The sequence below is a fragment of the Cucurbita pepo genome, chromosome LG01, assembly GCF_002806865.2.
Source record: "Cucurbita pepo subsp. pepo cultivar mu-cu-16 chromosome LG01, ASM280686v2, whole genome shotgun sequence".
Classification (NCBI taxonomy): domain Eukaryota; kingdom Viridiplantae; phylum Streptophyta; class Magnoliopsida; order Cucurbitales; family Cucurbitaceae; genus Cucurbita; species Cucurbita pepo.
In genome coordinates this window covers 2351276-2372313 of record NC_036638.1, presented here as the reverse complement: position 1 = coordinate 2372313, position 21038 = coordinate 2351276, and the positions used below count along the sequence as shown (strand labels likewise).

The 21038-nt window shown below is 37.3% G+C and overlaps 4 protein-coding genes across 8 annotated transcripts; 2 read left to right on the top strand and 2 right to left on the bottom strand.

Annotated features, from left to right (window-relative positions):
- Window positions 1-63: 63 nt before the first annotated feature.
- Window positions 64-2006, bottom strand: LOC111788929. Of its 2 annotated transcripts, none has more exons than XM_023669515.1 (2): window positions 1770-2006; window positions 64-1460 (listed from the first exon to the last, which is right to left on the bottom strand). In XM_023669515.1, exon 2 carries the CDS (start codon window positions 1349-1351, stop codon window positions 290-292), a length of 1062 nt encoding a protein of 353 aa, XP_023525283.1. In that variant the 5' UTR covers window positions 1352-1460; window positions 1770-2006; the 3' UTR covers window positions 64-289. The 2 variants fall into 2 exon arrangements, with proteins under 2 accessions (XP_023525283.1, XP_023525290.1); XM_023669522.1 differs by having other exon boundaries at window positions 64-1422.
- Window positions 2007-2529: 523 nt separating this feature from the next.
- LOC111800733 (FAD-linked sulfhydryl oxidase ERV1) lies at window positions 2530-5900 on the top strand. Of its 2 annotated transcripts, XM_023684555.1 has the most exons (6): window positions 2530-2791; window positions 3675-3746; window positions 4302-4349; window positions 4532-4596; window positions 5330-5407; window positions 5612-5900. In XM_023684555.1, exons 1-6 carry the CDS (start codon window positions 2585-2587, stop codon window positions 5733-5735), a joined length of 594 nt encoding a protein of 197 aa, XP_023540323.1. In that variant the 5' UTR covers window positions 2530-2584; the 3' UTR covers window positions 5736-5900. The 2 variants fall into 2 exon arrangements, with proteins under 2 accessions (XP_023540323.1, XP_023540332.1); XM_023684564.1 differs by lacking the exon at window positions 4302-4349.
- Window positions 5901-6006: 106 nt separating this feature from the next.
- On the bottom strand, window positions 6007-17122 carry LOC111800716 (BTB/POZ domain-containing protein NPY2-like). Of its 3 annotated transcripts, none has more exons than XR_002816012.1 (4): window positions 8509-8599; window positions 8233-8378; window positions 6508-6626; window positions 6007-6415 (listed from the first exon to the last, which is right to left on the bottom strand). XR_002816012.1 is itself a non-coding variant. In XM_023684531.1 (4 exons), the coding sequence occupies exons 1-4, from the start codon at window positions 16637-16639 to the stop codon at window positions 11793-11795; spliced, it is 1836 nt and encodes a 611-aa protein (XP_023540299.1). In that variant the 5' UTR covers window positions 16640-17122; the 3' UTR covers window positions 11394-11792. The 3 variants fall into 3 exon arrangements, 2 of the variants coding, with proteins under 2 accessions (XP_023540299.1, XP_023540307.1); XM_023684531.1 differs by lacking the exons at window positions 6007-6415; window positions 6508-6626; window positions 8233-8378; window positions 8509-8599 and adding exons at window positions 11394-12332; window positions 12463-13626; window positions 13721-13790; window positions 16578-17122; XM_023684539.1 differs by lacking the exons at window positions 6007-6415; window positions 6508-6626; window positions 8233-8378; window positions 8509-8599 and adding exons at window positions 11394-12332; window positions 12463-13626; window positions 13721-13790; window positions 16380-16516.
- LOC111800742 (40S ribosomal protein S29) lies at window positions 9066-10698 on the top strand. The gene is made up of 3 exons (XM_023684578.1): window positions 9066-9219; window positions 10295-10394; window positions 10494-10698. Exons 1-3 carry the CDS (start codon window positions 9158-9160, stop codon window positions 10500-10502), a joined length of 171 nt encoding a protein of 56 aa, XP_023540346.1. The 5' UTR covers window positions 9066-9157; the 3' UTR covers window positions 10503-10698.
- Window positions 17123-21038: the final 3916 nt, after the last annotated feature.

The following is a 21038-nucleotide window of genomic DNA, read 5'->3' as shown; positions in this document are numbered from 1 at the left end:
TTTGTGGTTTAACTGCATTACGATGAGCTAAGAACATGAACGCTAAGAACATGAACACAGGAGTACCTGAAGATGTAAGCTTTTATTAGATCATAAACATTTTCCTCAGGACAATGACCATTGGAGCCTTTATCTACATATAACCTAATAAACATGATTTAAGGCACCAAATGGATCTCAAAACCTTTCATTACAAGAATCACAAAAATAAGCGTGGAACTTTAAAAAGACACAAAACCATCAAATTATTCACAATATATGATCACCTTTTGAATATATTCAGCTACTATCACTCTTCTAAAGCTCGTAAACTAATTTTCTCGAGCTGTATTGTTCGGTCTTTTCCGAGTACTTCAGGATTCAGTTGCATTGCAACACTGAAGTCCAACAAGGATGCGTTGCTCAACCGTTGAGATCTATGCCAATGTTGTTCTAGGGATCTGGTTCTTGAGTCAGTGATCGGTTGATTCCCCTCTCGTTCGCACCTTGATCGAGAGAAATTCAAACATGGCTCGATTAACCTCTTTAAATAAACATCGAGCGCATTGTTGAGAAGGTTTACACCATCCACAGATATATCAATCTGCTCCGTTTCCAACTTCTGCTTCAAATGAGTTCTTAGCAACCTTGTGTCGGGTAGCTCGCCACCATTTTGACATGTTGTTACATGATAATTTCTTCCTACAGATACATTAGACAGAGTTTTACCAGATCCAATGAAGTTCATGGATATACCAAATGGAGCAGTAACCGGGCTTCTGCTCTCAACTCCTGGACTCGCAGCCATCTGCTCGACCTCTTCACCGTCTTCTACAGATGCCATTTCGACAGGAGGACGACTACCAAGAGAATGCAACTCAGTTGCACTCTGCTGTTCTTGTACCTTGAAAGCAAGTTCTTCAAGTTCAATATTCTGAGGCTTCCCACATGGTCCTAAAGGACTCGGGCGATCTCGAATCTTGCGGTCTCTACTAACCGGAGACCTGCCCTTACGAGGGGAAGAGAGAAATGCATCTCCATTAAGCGATTGAAGACAACTCCTCTGATATCCATGCACAACCTTTACACTGAGATTGGCTCCTACTTTCCTAGAACTGCTAAGAACAGGGGGGATTTTAGCAACACAGGCATTTCGAAGAATCGCTCTGATAAGCCGATTATGAAGAGGTATAACCTCCCTCCCAATGATCTGAATACAAAATTTGTCGAATTCCCTCTTGTTGATCTTTAAACTCAACAATTTTTTGAGGTGATCAAAGTATTTCTCCGACCTCTGATGTCCAAGCTTTTGGTAGATCATCGCTTTCAGCTCTGAAGTGTCTATACGAGAACTATCTTTCCTCGGAATCATTTTCAGAGCTGTAATTTCAACAATGGCTGAATCCGAGATAAAGCCCTAAGAATCCCCCTTCAACAAGTAGACTAATAGGGCAAGAACTTTTCATCAGAAATCCAGAAACCTAAATTTCACAGCTAAGTATCAAATCTTTTCCAATATCGCAACTAAACGATTGATTATCAATACCCGAACTTATGAATCACAACGAACAAACCAAACTGGAGAACAGCTCGAAACGAACCAAATTTGATTCAAAACAAAACATCGATTGCAGCAAAATCGCGCTCTAACAAGGGTTTTCATCATCGTCGAAATCATAAAAACTAAAAGCCTAAAGCATCGTAAACGTAAAAAAATCATTCAATTCCAACTTCAAATTTGAAGGTGAAGTGCAAACCCTAACAAGCAGGCAATCAATTCAGAAACTCACCGAAAAGAAATGACGGAATTGTGTACTGGGATGAATGATGGATGAATTTAGCGGCGTCTTCTGAATCGAAAATTCGCAAGTTTTTGCCGCTTCTTTAAATTGTTTAATCTTGAATCGATCGCTTTTGGTGATTTGCAGATAGGAGACCGAAATCAAAACAGCGATCATCGACCAGAGTTCTTGCGAATGCGTTTGTCCCTCGGCCAATCGTATCGCATTTCAATTACGCACGTGCGCCTTTTCCTTTTTTCTTTTCCTCCCACTAATTCCAAACATGTTTTTCTTTTATTTTTATTTTGTTTTATAGTTCCCATTTGTTGGGAGTGGATAAAAAGAAAATACATTTTCAATAAATAAATAAATAAAACATGTGTAAAATAATTAGACTACGCCATCCCATTAAATAAATTAAAGATATCTAAGTGAATTTCGTCTTAATTCATGTTTAAATTTTAAATAAAATAAATATGTGAAATTAATAAAAATTCTCATATCACTAACATCCATAAATTAATAAAATTAAAAAATTAAAAAATTATTTTTATATGTACATAATTTTGAAGTTTTTAAATATTTTTTTTTAAGGGTATTAATGAAATTTTTGAATATTCAATATTATTTTTTAAATACTTTTAAAATTTAAAATTATTTTAAAATTTTAAAGATATTTTTAAAATAAAATATTAAAAAATTAAAATATTAATGAAAGTTTTAAAAGTTTTAAAGCTATTTAAGTTGAAGAAGATTTCCGGACATTTCCGATTAAGCGTATCTGATAACATCCGCAGAGCTTTTTGCCGCTCAGATTTCCGAACATGCCTGAATTTCCCTTGCAAGCTCTCTTTGAAACTGCTCAAAAGATTTCGACTTCCATTCAAACCCATCTCTCTAATCTTCTTCCGCAGCCGCCCCACCATTCACGGCCCTACCATAAACCCCTTTCTTCCCCTTCTTCATCATCATATGCTACTCCTTCATACACTGATGCCACTTATTTGCAATCTGATGAAGTATTCAAAAAGGTAATTTTAATTTTTTTTTTTCACTTCTTTTCTTCTCTGGCCTGCGATTGAGCTGTTATGTTCAAATTTTGGTTGCTGTAGCTGAATTTTTGGTGAATTGACGCGTATGCTCTGTAAGTGTTTGATAAAAGTCCTGAAAGAAAAGTAATCTGCTTTTCGTTTGTCTTTTTGAGATTGTTGAATTTGTGATTCATAGCATGTGCATCTAATTTCTGAAATCTTGGGGCCATTCTGGGTTGTGTGTTTTTACTTGGTAGCTTCTTTAATTTTATTTTCACTTTTTTCCTTCTCTAGCCTGCGATTGAGTTGTTATGTTCAAATTTTGGTTGCCGTAGCTGTATTTTTCGTGAATTGACTCGTATGCTCTGTAAGTGTTTGATAAAAGTCCTGAAAAGAAAAGTAATGAACTTATCATCATTTGTCTTTTCTAGATTGTTGAATATTATAATTCATAGCATGTGCATCTAGTTTCTAAAATCTTGAGGCCGTTCTGGGTTGTGAGTTTTTACTTGGTAGCTTATTGAGAATTTGTCCTAGGTTAAGAAATGGCTTTTGTATCAAATAAAACAGTTTAATGGATTTCTTGAACTGAATCAGAGAAAACAATAGGATTTAATATCTCATGATCACAGCTAAGCTGATGCCAATTTCCATTGTAATCTAAAAATGGAGCTTGGGTTGGTATGAGAAAAGACTGCTTGAAGAAACAAAATGAAATCCATCTACGCAAAGTTACTTACCATTGAGAAAATTTTGAACTCGTTCAGTTGCAATGATCATTCGGCTGTGTTATGTATCAGCTTCTTTGTGTAATTCCTATAGAGTTGATTTTGAAATTCTCATACTGGTTTGGTTTTGATTTGAAATTTTTTATTGAGGAAAGCCTGCTGCACCTGTAACTAAGGAAGCGCTTGGAAGGGCTACGTGGACTTTTCTTCACATCCTTGCTGCTCAGGTTCTCTCAGCAATATTACCTTTTTAATTTTGTTCTCCACCATTGACGTGTGAAATCTCTATTTATAAACATGCAATGCAACCCAAGTATAATTATCTAGTTCCCCAAGAACCTTGAGGAATTATTGGATCAACTCCTTTGTCCTCATCCTTTCAAATCCACAGCTAGTTTTTTTTTATTTAAGAAAAATGGTAAAGGCTTTGATTTGGGAAATTTGGTTATGAGGACATAGAAGAACCGTCAAGGATAACGTTGAAAAAGGGCAGTGGTTTTTGAAAAGCAGTGAGATTTTTGGCCTCTTTATGGTGCAACTTTTGACAGAACCCTGTAATTCTTCCTTCCTTCATGCTCTTCTCAGACTGCAGCTGTTTTTGTAATCTCTTTGGCTTTCTGTCTTCCCCCTTTTTTGTGTATTTGTCTTTATAAATTAAATGTCTTTCTCTAATTAGAAGAAACAACCTCCCACCCCATTCAAGCATGAAGAGATAACAATTCAATATATATTCCATGCCTTCCATTCAAATCTATTGAATTGTTGGCCTTTAATTTTGTCAGTACCCAGATCACCCGACGAGGCAGCAGAAGAAGGATGTAAAAGAATTGGTAGGGTATCCTTTTTAAACCATGTGTAGGTCTCTTATTCCACTCTATTAGCCTTTTCAAAGATGTAAAGCTTCATTTTGAGAGCTATGATTAATTTGTCTTTAACTTAGACAAACGGATCCTTGAGCTTGTGATAAAGCATGGACAATGGCTATATGTAATAACTTGTGTTGTGTGTGCAGATGGCAATATTATCTCGCATGTATCCCTGTGGAGAATGTGCAGACCACTTTAAAGAAGTTTTGAGGTATGTCGTTTATCCTCTCTTCAAATTGAGTATGCCTGGAAGCCCTTCCACGAGACCTTAATATTTGTCCATTTCTAAAAATACAATGACCTTTTATAATTCTTTTAAGAAAATGGAAAGGGGACTAATAATAATCTTTTAAAGAAAATGTAAACTTCGTTGTTTAAGGATATAATCCTATGGATAAAATGTAAACTCATATCTTGTTCCTTTTCTTTTACCCTTTTTTTTCAACATTTTATGTATCATTGAAGTAAATGGTTTTGTTCAGAAAAAATGTTTTATAAATGAGCATTAATGTAACATCCCTAGTAGATATTATCCGCTTTGGTCCGTTACATATCGCTCATAGTCTCACGATTTTTAAAACGCGTCTATTAGGAAGAGGTTTCCATACCCTTATAAGGAATGTTTTGTCCCCTCTCCAACCAAAGTGGCTTCTCAAAATCTACCTTCCTTGGGGGCCAGCGTCCTTTCTAGCACACCATCCGGTGTTTGGCTCTGATATTATTTGTAACATCCCAAACCCCCACTGGTAGTAGATATTGTCCGCTTTGGCCCGTTACGTATTGTGGTCAGTTTCACGGTTTTTAAAACGCGTTTACTAGGGAGAGGTTTTCACACCCTTACAAAGAATGTTTCGTTCCCTTCTCCAACCGATGTGAGATCTCACAATAATCTTATTTAGATTATTGGGCCCCGAAGTACGTAATTTTTGGCGATTGTTTTACAGAGCAAACCCCGTGGAGGCAGGATCTCATGCTGAGTTCTCCGGATGGCTGTGCCGTGTACATAATGTTGTCAATCGAAGGTTATTTCTCAAACTTCGTATTAAATGTAACTTCTGATTCATTTCATCAGTTCCAAATTAATTAATTTGTCTTCAACCTTATAATTTCTGTATCATAACTCTTTAGATTTCACTTAGTTGACTCACAAGACATATTTTGTTTGAACCAGAGTGTTTTAAATCGTATTAATTTGGTTATCTCCATTTCGATGGTTACTACTGCAGTCTCGGAAAACCAAAATTCCCATGCGAACGTGTCGATGCAAGATGGGGCAAATTGGAATGCGAGCAACGTGCCTGTGATGTGCTTGGAAGCTTGCCAAATTTTGGGGACGAAGATAGACGTTGATACTGGTTACAGCCTACAACTATCACAGCGAGGTCTACATTCTCATAGTAATTACAGTTGCAACGATGTTTATTTGTCATACTTAAACATTGCATCTTCATCATACTGATTCTTATGCAATGCTGCAACGTCAATGGCTCGATATAGGTTTCTACTGCGTTCGAATTGAATGTCTCTGTTTCACATCTTCTTATTTTCTAAATTTTCTTCAATGATAAGTGAAGCTGGATTGACGAAAATGACTTGAAAAGAGAAATATTTTGCTAGATAGTTGAAACTGTGAGAACCAATTTGATTATCATCAAGATTTGTAGAAGTCACTAAAATTTTCCTGAACAAGATAGGAGACTCCAACTTTTTGTCCCTCATATCTCTGTAAAAGCAACAATCAGTAGCCCATCATGAACATCTGACAAGCTCAACCCAATTCATGTGAAGAAGATCACATTTTGAAATGCTCACTTCCTCAAACTAAGAGACCAAGACACCTAAGATATCAAGACTAAAAATTACAACACAAGTCTCAAATTTAAGTCTCCCTGCAGGAAGATTAAGCCTATCGAAATGGCGGGACCTCGCCGAATTTTAGTATATAGGCAACTTCGTGTACTGGTCGTAATTCCTGGATCAATTGTGCATCTAAATATGCATCGCAGGAGAAACACCAAACTGACAAATCACTGTTTCCAAATGCAAATTGTTAATAAACAAGGCATCGAGGAACCTTAAGAGCAGAAAGTAAAGTATCATTAAGGAACCATTTTACATTTACCTGTAGCTGAGTGCAAGACTGTGATTTGATTGCTGATAATGTTGAAGCATGTGCTTGTTCACAAAACGACTACAGAAGACATTCTTACAGCACAAACACAACCAGTTCTCCTTGGGATTCTGACATCTTGCATAAGTAGATTGTTCCATGGATTAATAAACCAAATAAATAGGTGTTTTCCAAATCATGAAACTGAAACCAAACAGAAACATAAAAATGGGTCTGAAGGCACTTACAGACCGAAAATTATACACCACTTGTAAAGTTAAGATACCAAAACATCTACTTATATTAGACTCGTACAGACCATCTAAAAGAGATGTCCAGCTGAAATGGATTTACTTGAATCATTTATATATGATATCGATGGAATACTAACTTCCAATGGTGGCCGCCTTAGTGGTAAATGCTTGAAATTTTGAAATATATCCTTCAAGATCTTTTGGGAATGACATGAAGAACTTAAACCTTTAATGTATGGCAGCAATGGAATACTAACTTCCGATGGTGACCTTAGTGGTAAAGGCTAGCTTTAAGAGATAATAGGAAGTAAGGGGAAAAAGAGGCTATAAGAAGGCTGTTTGCTATTGCTAGTTGGGCTGCTCGCCTTTATCTGGCTTGGCTTTACTATTGCTTATGATATTTGTTGTGGTTGGCCTAAAAAGTCGTATTCCTATCATAAAAGAATGCTGATTATCTAGTGTGTTAAGTTTCGCCAGAAGCAAGCAAGATGAGATCAACCCTCTCCCTATCGGTTGAGCTGCTTCGCCCCTATTTCTAAAGTTCGTAGACAAGGCTCGTTCCGTACTTGACTTACGAACTGGTGTAGTACTCACCCCTATCTCTAGAGAGGCTTATGCACTCCACTTGCTGCATATAAACGAGATCTTGGTTTTAAAGCCTCCATGTAGACAATAAATTTAAAATCTTTATTGTCTCTTGGAGTGCGTGTTGGCTCCTAAGGATTAGCGGAGGTGACTATGAACATAATTGCAGGGAGGGGAGCCTCCAGATATCTAAGATTCGTCAAAAATAATTTAGGTAAGAAAACAATTCTCTGATAAACCAAATCTAAGCCAGCATAAGAGGAAAGTCCACGATACATTAAAGGCATTACTATATTTTCACGTATTGCCATGTTTCATAAATCACAATAGCCTCATTGAGATGAAAATCTAGTAAGCTGTTAATGCAAGGTATGAAGAAATCTAATCTACTCACGAATGGATGAAACGCAACAGATGGAGGAAAACAATGTACGGTCCTTTTTGGGCTTTCCCCTCAAGGTTGCTTCCACACCCTTATAAAGAATGCTTCGTTTGCTTCCTCAACCAATGTGGATCCCACAAAACAGCGTACACAAACAAATAGCTTAACGTATCCCATATTTCTACCCTATTTTGTTCCTTGAAAATAGCAAAGCATTTGAAGAAAGGAGATTCAGTTCTGATTTCCTATTTGAATCCAGGAAGAAGAACATGGCCAGTTTTCTAGACCTTAACCTAAAACTTTGGGGTGGATACCATATTTCAGAGTCTTCATAGATACCCAAGGAGATTCAAACCCACAATCCACAAAAAAGACATCATTCTTAACTGTCTGACAAAGAAATTCTCAAATCAAACAAAAATTAAGCACATAACCCTTCAGCAATGTCCACAGCAGAAATGAAAATCCCACTGAAAAAGGAACTACACACACGGTTTAGGGTATAGAAAAACTGACTCGCAGCAGGCAGTATCAGGGGGTGGAATATGAGCAAGGTCGGAACACAGCGAAGGTAGATGATCACAAGAAGTCAAAGCTTCGACCCATCCCGATTCAGCACCGTACAAGAACTCTTCTCCACCTTCCTCTTCGATTACGCATGGCTAGAGAAGATGAAAACAACATTTTAGCCAAGATCACCGATTCAATTCAACAGCGACAAAAGAAAAATAGGAACTAGGATATTTTCCGGCGACTCGAAGAGAACTGGCCGGAGTGTTTTGATTACGATACCTCTGGGTTGGAGGAGGAGGAGCCGGCTTCGTTTGCCATTGATGAACGATGAACAAAGAATTTCAGGAGTTACTTGGACTTGTAAATCAATAACCTTTGTTCTTAATTAGTCTCTATTTATTATTAATATATTAAGAACAATTATTTAAATTAAAATTCAAATTTTAAATTTATTACTAAAGACATATTTAAAAATATGAGACACTTGAACACAACTCTTATATAGTATGATATTGTCTACTTTGAACACTTACCTTTGCTTTGGGCTTCCCAAAAGTTTCATACTAATGGAGATAGAATTGCTTGATTATAAACGCATGATCATTTTCTAAATTAGTCGATGTGGGACTTTCATCAACCAACCTAGATAACTAGTAACTAAGTGTTCGATAATTTATATATGAAAAATTAGTTATAAATTAATTTATTTTTATTTTTATTATTTAAAAGGGAGTGAAAATTATAATGGGACGGACTATCAAACCCGGCCCAAGCGGGTCGGGTATTTTTATAAGTGGATAAAATCGTAAATACGCTACAATTAGGGTTTTATTTCTCATATAAAATCAATCCTTTAATCCGTCGTCTTCTTCCTCGCAAGAATTCTGCTTCACATTGTGATTTCGAAGCGTCTCAATACCTCACGATCATGGGGCACTCCAACGTGTGGAACTCTCATCCTAAGAGCTATGGGCCTGGTTCTCGCACCTGGTAAGAAGATATCTTCTCACTCCTCTGGAACGTTAGTTTTGTTTGGTTGATTTGAAGGATTCGGGAGTTCGTCTACGAAGTAACAAATATTTTAGTGTATATATCTCTCTTTAATGTCTGTTCTTGTGCGATTTGTAATCAAATCTGAAGAGTATTGCGGTTGAAGATGCATTATGTATTACTATTCTTGTTTTACCAGGACGGATTGAATGGATAATCAGATGCCTAAGTTTGTGTTTCCCAACTTGGATAAGATTTTGAGATGCTTAGGTTTTGTGCTGATTTGTGGGGTTTCTGTTGTTACTGCATCGTAAGAGTCGTTACATTGGCAGATGAATTTCTAGTTTGACCCTGGATTTATAATAGTGATCGTATCAAAGGTCGATAGTTTGGGATGAAAAGTTATAACCGATTTTTATGATATATGGTATTTCGTTTTCTATGTCCTTAAGAGTACATTATTTATTTCATTGTACGCTGCCTATAATTTTAGCATTTTATCCGTTTCTGAACGATGATTGTTCTTCGTTTGGGTGAGTCATTTGAATTTCTAAGTTTAACTGGATGAATTATATATGAAGTGTGTTTAGATGGAAAAGGCCTAATATTATTCGAGAATTCTCGAAGTTGGTTAACTTTAAAAGACAACCCATTAGATGCATGTTGGAGCGGGAGAGTGATTTTGAAATAGATGAAATCACTTTTATTGTATTCAATATCACTCTTAACATGTTATTAATTATTCAAAATCAATATTTTGGTATGAAAATCACCTTTTAATATGTAAGATCAAACATTAAGTTGATTTTGAATGATTAAAGACATGTTTTGGTGTAGTTTTGAACGTAACAAAAACTGATTTTAAACATTTTAGAATCATGATTAAAATCACTTCTAGACATGCCTTATGGCTAGATTTTTTGTCAGTTACCTATAAGCTATCAGGCTTAATAGCGAATATAAATGTAACAGATTACAATTTTTATGGATGTCTAGGGTTTAATTTTGTCTCATAATCATTGACTTCTGAGAAAGCTGAATTTCATTAACATTTTCCTGTCAATCCTATTCTCAGTCGTGTGTGCGGAAATCCTCATGGTTTGATCAGGAAGTATGGACTTATGTGTTGCAGACAATGCTTCCGTAGCAATGCCAAGGAAATTGGCTTCATTAAGGCAAGTTATCTCTTTGGTCTATTCTATACTGTTTATTATTTGTAGTGACACTCCTTTATCTTCTGCATTATCTAAACTTTGAACTTTCCATTTTTGCAGTACCGCTAAGAAGCTTATATCAGAGACGATGGGTTGAATTCTTTTTTGAAGATTTCCCCATGTTTTGCGATGTTTTTTCTCTTATTTACTTGGTCTGAAAAATGGTTGTTATTAGAAGACGATTGTGACACTTTGCTATGAACTACCATATTTAACGTTTTTTAATTGAGCTTGCCCTTTGATATATTTTGACAAATATTCCTTCTGTTGTTTTTCCAGTCTTTAAGCGTATTCATTACGTGATGTCTCTTTTCGGTGCATCTAGAGCAGCGATTAATTCGTTATCCATCACGTTTTTAATTGAAAATTAGTATGGTTACGAATTGTATTCATGTGATTTACCAATGTTTGTGTTTTAGAATTGATTTCAATTTCTTCTATATGTTTCTATCTAAATAGATAAAATAGACCATACACAAATTATGATAAGAGAGGGTGTTACGAAAATTTTTGCATCAAACCTCATTTGGGATACCTAGGGAAAAAGATCAAGGGCCCGCCCTTGTGAATAGTTTGATGAAGGAGAAGTTTGATGCAGAAATCTCCTTCGACCAAAGGAAGGAAAATTTATGGAGCAATCTCATCATCTCCACCTTGGGGAAGCTGCAACTTTCAGTATCTAGAGGTCATAGAACAACCCTGTTCACGTTAGTTTTCCACTTTCAACGATCATAGAATCCTGTTCGATAGTTATTAGTGAGATGTATTAGTTGGTGACCATAAGTTCATAATTTCTAAGTTCATAATTTCTAAATCATATGGTTGCTTCAAATTACTAGAAGCTATGAATATATGATGAACAAAAGGCATTCGCATCTATCATTTTATTTGAAATATGCTCTCAAATGTTATTTCAGGTGGTTGAACCTGAAGATAAAATAGCATGAACAAACACTTGGCATCTTAATGCATATTTTTTGTGATTCCTCCTCTCAAAGCCCTTTTATTTTAAGAGCAAATGGGAAGGCTTTGAATTCTGAATCAATTCTTTGCACCCAATAAACCTAACCTAAGACACCTTCTTTAGGAGACAAGAGGCCAATACACCAACTCAAAGTGCTCTCAAAAGCAAACACAATGCCTTATTCCATTCACCTGAACAATATTACAGAATCATTCTCATCCTTCTTTCATCAAATCTCTGTTAGACTTCATAACCTCCCCATACATACTAATACTGTTGCCCTTAATTGCTATACTCTACACGCTCTTAGCCTATATATACTTTCATTCTTTCCTCATTTTACCCACTAATGCTCACCCAAAACTCTTCTAATCTGAACCACGGAAACGGCACTGCTAAGAAACTGAATGCCTTCTGTTCCTCGACGGTGTCGACTTAGCTTCCTCTTGATTACCAGAACCGAGGCTCTCCGATGAATCCGAGCCGCTGTTCTCGCCATATCCTCCTTTGCTTGACCATAGCTTTGTGAAAAGCTTCTTTGACTTGAGCAAGCCTTTCATTTTACTAAGAGCTGCTTTCTCACTGCCTCCTCCTCCTCCACCAGTAGCTAGCCTCAAGGAAGCTAGCTCTCCTTTGAGGGCCTTCAGCTCCTCAGCCATGGCAACAGCATCCCACTCTTCCTCTGGGGTTGTACCTGATCTCGAACTTCCGTGAGACCCACTCGTTAGATCCTTGACGCCTTTAGGTAGCTCGGGTGTGCTGCTGCCTGATGATGTCGATGCCCTGACTTGCTCGAAAAATAGTACCTGCACAACCATCCGTAAAGGGAGTCGTTCGTTTTGTACGGCGTGAATGCACGCCTCTGCAGATAGTTTCTTACAGTCTATCAATTTGCAGATTTTTTTTCTATCACTCTTGCTGATCCCCTGATGTTCCTGTAAATCAAGTAATGAACTTCTATTTGAAATTCGGTTGGAAAAATGAACATAACTTATGATGCAAACGACTACGCTATACGAACATAACATTCTAATGAATCGAAAGCCAAAAACTTCAAACTGGTACCTTCAGAAACATGTCGATACCTCGATAAAGCCCGTCGTGTGAAGGCCGAGCGATGCCAGACACCATTTCTGCAAGATTAATGAACTTTACTGATGGTAGATTAGGATCCTTGGCAATTTCAACAAGGTAACCATCGATCAATTTTGCCACCATCAACTTAGTAGCATCTGATAAAATCCCTGACCCTCTTGGCTCCTGAAGCTCACTTCCCTCTTCGACTGACTCGATTTCAGTATTATGATCTTGCAAAAGAAACACTTCCACGATTTTCTGCACGGTATTCACATCATACATAGCTTCACCTTCCGGTGCTCGTAACAAAAGATCGTTCACTGAAGCCTCCTCTAGCTGCTGCCCGATTCGTCGAATGAGCTCTTCTTTGGTCTCGTCTCCAGAAGCTAGGACAATGCAAGCCTTCAGCAATTTGGACAGAAAACTACTCGAGACGCTGCCTTTCTCGGCAGGTAACAGCCAGACAATCGTCGCCACTGCCGATTGGTACTTCGGCAGATCCCCACATTGAAGCACGCCTTTGCTAAAGCCCGGAAGGTATCGGTAAGCATAAGCTTTCAACGCTTCGCCAATCACATTATTACGAACTATTCCTTTGTTCTTTATACTCGCTATAACACGCTTATATAGATCAATTTCAAGCTCACACAGATCCTCAACCCACCAGTCTTTCGGCACACTGCGATTCCTGATACCGTTCCAGTTAGGATCGTTCCTGTTTTCCTCCGGTAGTTTCTTACGGTTGTACGTGTAAGACCAATCAACTTTAGCAACATCAGAAGAGGCCTTTACACCAATAGCTTCTATGCAATTGCTTACTAGTTTCAGTTCCTCAGACAATGACATTAATGCCTTTGTAGTCTGAAGAACAATGATCGAATCCTTCCAGCTCCGAAAGATGCTCGAACTAAGGAAAACATCGATCTTGTACGTGAGGTTTCCCTTCTCCATTGTCTCGTGCATTCCTAGGTATTCAGCAGCACAACGAGCTGTCACTACGTTATAGGCATTAAGCGTTACGGTCATGCCATAGCAGAACTTGGCACATATCTCAAATGCCACAGAACCACCTGGGATGTCTGGAATGTAAATTTCATCATTGTGATCTGTGACCAACTTCTGCAAGTGAGCACTCTTTGACAGAAGGGGAAACTGCAAAAAATCCGATATCACTAACTTCCTACTACCGTTCCCACGGAGTTTGTCACGATCTACGAATATCTGTAAAGGGTAAGAATCAGCATACCTTATGGAGGTAAAACTTGACGTCCCCAACGATAACAGTGATGTCGGTGGCTAATTCACTTACAACATACCTGCAACGTAAACGTGAAATGAGAAAGTTGCCTGATTGTTTAATTTGAATATATAACAGCGCAAGCCCACCGCTAGTAGATATTGTCTGCTTTGGCCTGTTACATATCATTGTCAGCCTCACAATTTTAAAACACGTATGTTAGGGAGAGGAGAACGACACACCCTTTATAAGGGTGTAAAAACCTCTCCCTAACAGACGTGTTTTGAAACCGTGAGACTGACGGCGATATGTAACGGGCCAAAGCGGACGATATCCGCTAGCGGTGAGCTTGGGCTGTTACAGAGTATCACTTCCCCGTTAGCACATATTTCAACCAAATAAGATGCCCGTAAGTCTAAATTGTTAGTACCGTTAACGCATTAAGCGTTAAAGCATATAAATAACAGTTATCGACTACTATACATCAGAGTGAGCCATCCAATACAGAAAATTCTCATGCATTGAGGCTTTGAAAAGAAGTGAAAGCTGAATGTGGACAATGGTACCAAAGAACATACACAAACATTCAGCATTTCCTTGTGACAAGATTCTTAATATTCCCAAAACAGACAGAGACAGAAAGGTGATTCTTAATGTTCCCAAAACAGACAGAGACAGAAAGGTGATTCTTTGAGTTTAAAAAAATTCAAACGTGGAATCTCTCTACTATCATACTCGTGCTCTCGACTGTTTCGACAGCAACGAAATATGCTATTGGCTCACGATTCCAGTTCTTGTCTCAAAGCATCTTTCTAATGTGTGGTCATTTGAACGTGTTCGAAGTGTCGCGAACTTAATTCCATCGCATATGATTCGATCCTTTCCCCAAATACAGGTAGGCATAGCGGCATAGATGTGTAGGAAACATTCTAACGCTACTTGAAAATTAGAACATATACAAGTGATGTTAGCTCTCCAATTTCAGCATAGTTTCAAAGCTCAAATTACTATATTCACTTTCCGACACGTGAATGATCCAATGAAGCAGTCGATAAACGAAAGTATAATCTATGAACCATTATAACTCGAGAATGATTATTGATCTGTAGAAGAGGTAATATCATTTACTAGAAAAGAGTTGATATTTGGAAATTTGGATTGTGTTTAATATACAATCTTAATCCTATGAAACATAAATGATTTTAGCTTCTTACATTGTTCTTTTCATTTTCCCAAGTTAGTCGGGTCTTGTCTATCTTTCACAAGACCCTAGACTCTACTGTAACAGCCCAAGTTCACTACTAGCAAATATTGTCTTCTTTAGGCTTTCCCTTCCGGACTTCCCCTCAAGGTTTTAAAACGTGTATGCTAGGGAGAGGTTTCCACACCCTTATAAAGAGCGTTTTGTTTCTCTCTCTAACCGATATGGGATCTCACAATCCACCCCTTCGGAGCCCAGTGTCCTCATAGGCACTTGTTCCCCTCTCCAATCGATGTGGGACCCCCAAATCCACCCCCCTTCGGCGCCCATCGTCCTCGCTGGCACATCGCCTATTGTCTAGCTCTAATACCGTTTGTAACAGTCCAAAGTCCACCGCTAGCAAATATTGTCCTCTTTGGGTTTTTCCTTCCAGGCTTCCCCTCAAGGTTTTAAAACGTATTTACTAGGGAGAGGTTTCCACACCCTTATAAAAAGTATTTTGTTCTCCTCTCCAACCGATGTGGGATCTCACAATCCACCTCCTTCGGGGCCCAACATCCTCGTTGGCACTCATTCCCTTCTCCAATCGATGTGGGACCCCCCAATCTACCTCCTTCAGGACCCAACGTCCTCATTGGCACATCGCCCGATATCTGGCTCTAATACCATTTGTAACATCCCAAGCCCACCATTAACAGATATTGTCCTCTTTGTGCTTTCCCTTCCAAGCTTCCTCTCAAGGTTTTAAAACACGTCTGCTAGGAAGAGGTTTCCACACCCTTGTAAAGACTGTTTTATCCCTCTCTCCAATCGATGTGGGGACCCCCCAATCTACCTCCTTCGGGACCCAGCGTCCTCATTGGCACATCACCTGATATCTGGCTCTAATACCATTTGTAACATCCCAACCCCACCACTATCAGATATTGTCATCTTCGTGTTTCCCCTTCCAGGCTTCCTCTCAAGGTTTTAAAACACGTCTCCTAGGGAGAGGTTTCGACACCCTTATAAAGACTGCTATATCCCTCTCTCCAACCGACGCGGAATCTCACACCTACAAATCGATACTTAACCCAACAACATCGTACCACGTTCAATAACATCACTCTCATACAAAGAACAATATTTTGTCAAGCTCATATTGCTTCCACAGCTACTCCTTTCATGGTTTATTTAGTTCAAATACATGGAAACAACGTTAAACAACTTCAATATCTTCTGAAACCACCTTAGAGTCATAAAACAGTTCACATCTAAATCAAAGTCAATAAAAGAAAATGAGGAGCCCCAATGATGAATCCACTTAGTGGACACCCAAAGTAAAGATTTGAACCAACAAAAGCATCATAGAAAAGAGTGAAAAAGAAACAAACTTGAAAGCTTTTGCCAGTCATTCTGAAAAGACAAAAAGTGAATAACAACCAAAGCTTCAACACACTGACCCTTTACCCCCACACACACACACACCTTTTCAAACAGACCATTCTTTCAAGAACATAAGAACAGCTACACAGCTAGTTGCTAAACCACCCCCAGCTCACCGCCGGAGAGCGGCGGATTGAGTGGTGGAAGTGAAGTATAAAATGCATGAAGCCAAGAACAGTAATAACAATAAATGAGTATCAGCTAAAGCAAAGTGAATGAAGAAGGCAGAGGAGATCTCACCTAACATTGGTCCCATCAGTCTGAAACGAATCAGGTTTTGATCCAAGTTTCATGAACTTCATCTTCAAAATCAAGCAATCAATGAATGAACTTCAAGTTTTCACAATCAAAACCACAAAAAAAAACCCTTTTTCTCAGAACCCCACAACGAAAATGACACCAAAATGAACTCAAAACGTCAACAAACAGCAACACTCAATGCACAACCTTGCAAAAACCCCACAAGAGAGAGAGAGATTTAGCGATCAAGACTCTAAAAATGACCAAATTTGTAAAGAAAAACAGAGCATTTGTGGATATATGGATGTGGGGTGGACGGAATCTTGACAAAAACCGAGGCAAAAAGGTAAGAACGAGAGAAAAAAATGAGGGAAGGAAGGGTTTTGTGAAGTTTTTTAAAAAGAAAAAGGGTAAGAAAGTGGGTGTTTCCTCGGTCGGCGGCAAAGCCCACGGAGCCCGGGTCAGCTAGTCAGCTCTGGAGACATGGCTAACCCAACAGCCTTCTAAAACACTAAAAATAAAAAGAATTCATATCTCTGGTGACTCTGTTTCTCTGTTTTCTCCTCTTTTTAAACCCCTTTTCTTAAAGCCTTTCAATTTGCAAGCCCCAACATATGCTATTCTATGCTATGCTATGCTTCAAATGATAATGTAGATATCATTTTGGTATCACTTAAATTATGCTATTCTCCTTTTGTTTTGGTTAAGTAATGAGAGAATCAATGATGAACTACCCAACAACAAAATCGGTATAGAAATTGGAGTGAATATCTAAAGAATCTATTAGAATATATTGTAGGGAAAAGGCTATGGTCAAGAATCATCAAGATCAAGTTTTTAATTGTGTATACTCTGTAATTCAATAAACCCACATGAACAAATGGCAATTTGTGGACTTTTGAAATGCATGAAAATTTTCTTCTAAGCTTACTATTTTGAATTTTAGAACCCAACAGAACATAGGAAAGGACACAAATGTTGTTTCAATGAAGCTGGGTTGAAATAAGATATGTTGGTAGAAGATGTCGGGTTGGTTGTCTCTCGTTTGTGTTTTTCTCTGCAATTTTCTCGAGAAAGTTGTGGTTTTGAAGTGAATATTGAAGCATTTTCACGATCTTCGTTTGATAATTCATAGGCCTTTTGTTACAAAACCACGCCATGAAAGAAAGCCAAAACAATGCTATTGGTAAAGAAGGAAACATTGAAGCCATTTTGATCCTTTCAGTTTCGAGTTTTCCTCAAGATTTTTAAAACGTGTATGTTAAGTAGAGATTTTTACAGAGAATGTTTCGTTCCCCTATATATCGGGCCCAACATCCTCGCTGACACTAGTTTCCCTCTCCAACTGTTGTGGGATCAACTAGAACTTCATTTTTTATACGGTTGATGTTGTCAGCAATTTTCCTCAATATTGTCAATCGATTATCAGCCTATTCGATTAATCTCATAAGATTCCAATCACCCGAGACAACATGTTTCTTCTTGTCGATGGTGAACGAAAGTCACACACATGGTAAAAGCTTAGATTTTTATTAATGTATTTGGTTAGAGGAGTGGAATGGGAAAGGTAAGGTAATTGAGGACCCCAAAAGATCTAAAGAGCTGAAGCACATGGTGCTGACTGTACCAACATTGCTCTCTCTCATATTAATATTATAATCTAAAGATTCCTCAACCCTTCAATCTCTCTCTCTCTGTTCAAACTGAAAAAGATGAGATTTTTAGGGTAATGAGAGAGAGAGAGTCAACGGCTTAGGGTTATCAAAAGGACCATATTATATATATATATATATATATATATATATATATATATATAATATATATATATAATATTATAATATTAAAGCTTGGGATATTCTCAGGAATATTTCAATATTATATGTTCGTCCCTACATTTTTTCTTCGTCTTCTTAGATTATATGTTCATGTTCGTGTTATGTATGTATGCTTTTAATTCTCTTAATCTAAGTTTTTATTTTTAAAGTTGGATGGATTTATTATGAATTACGAGAATGACAATGATACGAACGAGTGGAGAAGGTTCAACTTTTTGAACGTTTCTATTTTAAATATGGAAACTTTTTTAATCTAAAAAAAAAAACATAATCCAAAATTTAATAATTTTATTTAGTGAAGAGTTCGGGATATTAACTCTATCAAATAGGGATATTTAGAAAAATCGGTGACCTAAAATACTGGATCAATATATTTCATTAATATGGATTGAGTTAGGACAGAGTTCCCTTAAAACTAAATTAAATTTAACTAACTAACTCGAATTTATTGTTGATTTAAAAAAATACATTATTTAGATTGAGTTAGGTTTATTATTTAACAAGGGTAGGGTTGTTCGAGTTAAAAAATTTAGAACTCAAACAAATGAATCAAGTCTAAAAAAAGTCTTAATCCAATCTAACTCACGAACATCTATAACATTAAATGTGGCCAATATAACCATAACTTAGATATAATTCATCCCTCATTTGAAGGGGAATCACATCTATGTAGTAATTGCTCATTGTCTGGCACTGCAAGGTCAGGGAAACTGAGGCAAATTCATGGGAGACAAGCTAACAATCTCAGATCAATTTGGAGCCTGAAATCCAAAATATTCTTCTTTAATTTTCATTAAAGTCAGTACTCCTTTCCATATATATATATATATATATATTATACTCAACTTCAAATTCATAACAAATAGCACATGGCCACTTAAGGCTGAAACAAAATTGACATTTGCAGTACTTCTAATCATGCATTTCCCTGCATAATTAACACAAATTTCTGAATCCACAACTTTATTTTGAATCATGACAGCCATTGCCTGTGTGGTACGTTCACTACATAATCCAGAACAATCACATGAGCTTATCCATAATATTAAACCCATATCATTAATGGCACTACTCTAGATTTATAGTTCTACAACACCAGAAAAAATATTTGGAAGAACAAGTTTGAAGATTCCAAAAACTAGTCAAGATACGATTCTACGCTTAGTTTGAGCTTATCTGTTTCTTTTCTAACCATTCGAATTCTTGTGAATAGTTTAAGCTAAACTTGATTCATTTTACACCATAGAGATTAGAAAGTATGAGATCCAAGGCTTGTAGCATATTGAAGCTAGTGTGATTTTGGGTCTGTCTAAGGTGGGGAGTTTTCAAGGACTCCATGATGCCTATGATTTCATTATGAACTGTCTAAGGAAATGGGAGGAGGGGGAGGAAAGTAGAGGTGGGAGGATTGTGAGTTGTTGGATAGGGGAACAAAACATTCTTTATAAGAGCGTGGAAATCTCTCAGTAACAGACACGTTTTAAAACTATGAGGCTGATGACGATACGTAATGGGTCAAAACGGACAATATCTGTTAGTGGTGGACTTGGGTTGTTACAAATGGTATCAGAGTCAATCACCGGATGGTGCAAGGACTCGTTGGAGTGGGGCTATACCCTTTCCATAGAGACACGTTTTAAAATCGTGAGGCGGACGGCGTAATGGACCAAAAAGGACAATATCTGCAAGCGGTGAACTTAAACTGTTACAAATGGTATCAAACCCAGACACCAAACGGTGTGCCAACGAGGACATCGGGCCCCAAGAAGAGTGGATTGTGAGATCCTACATTAGTTGGAGAGAGGAATGAAGCATTTCCTATAACAGTATGGAAAGCTCTCAGTAACATAGGTGTTTTAAAATTATGAGACTGACTAAAATGTTAGGAGTAAACTTGGACGGTTACAAGATTATTGGCCCATAGAAAAAGGGAAGTTAGTTTGTGAGAAGAAAGTGTGGTTGGGAAGGGAAGCATCTGTGCGTGCAAATTGGCACCCAAAAAGATGTCACTTGTAAGTGTCATAATGGTTAAACCATAGAAATGAGGGACTATGAGACAATCATGCAAAAATCTAAGCTGACCTTTTGGGTATGCCCAATTATTGTCGAAGTATGTTGTTTGTGCATGCTCTAAAAGCTTCTTGGCCACATTCATGCTTGGATCTTTGCCCAGCTCACATCCTCCACTTTCTCTCTTATCTATTAAAAAACACACATAATGATAGCAAGACTAACATTACAAAGCTGAATCATTCATGGGTAGCCTAATCTTTCCTCATATTATCTTTAGAACTTAGTGGTGGGATAGAATTCAACTTTGAATCAATAGCATAAGAAGGCATATTGTAGTAGCATCAGCAATTATTCATCATGTGATTGAAAAAAGAATTAAAGTCATTCTATACAAATTTGTTTTAAATCATACTTTAAATCATATAATTTGGACTCTTAAACTTTATGCTTACAATATTTTAGTCTTTAAACTTTCAAAAATTGTGTCTTAGAAATTAATTTCTAAAGAATAGTATCGAATGATTTTCATCTCTAAACTTTAAAATTTATCTACATAAAATAGATAAACATGCCATGATTTTTTTAAAATGGATGTATAGCTAATAATACACCA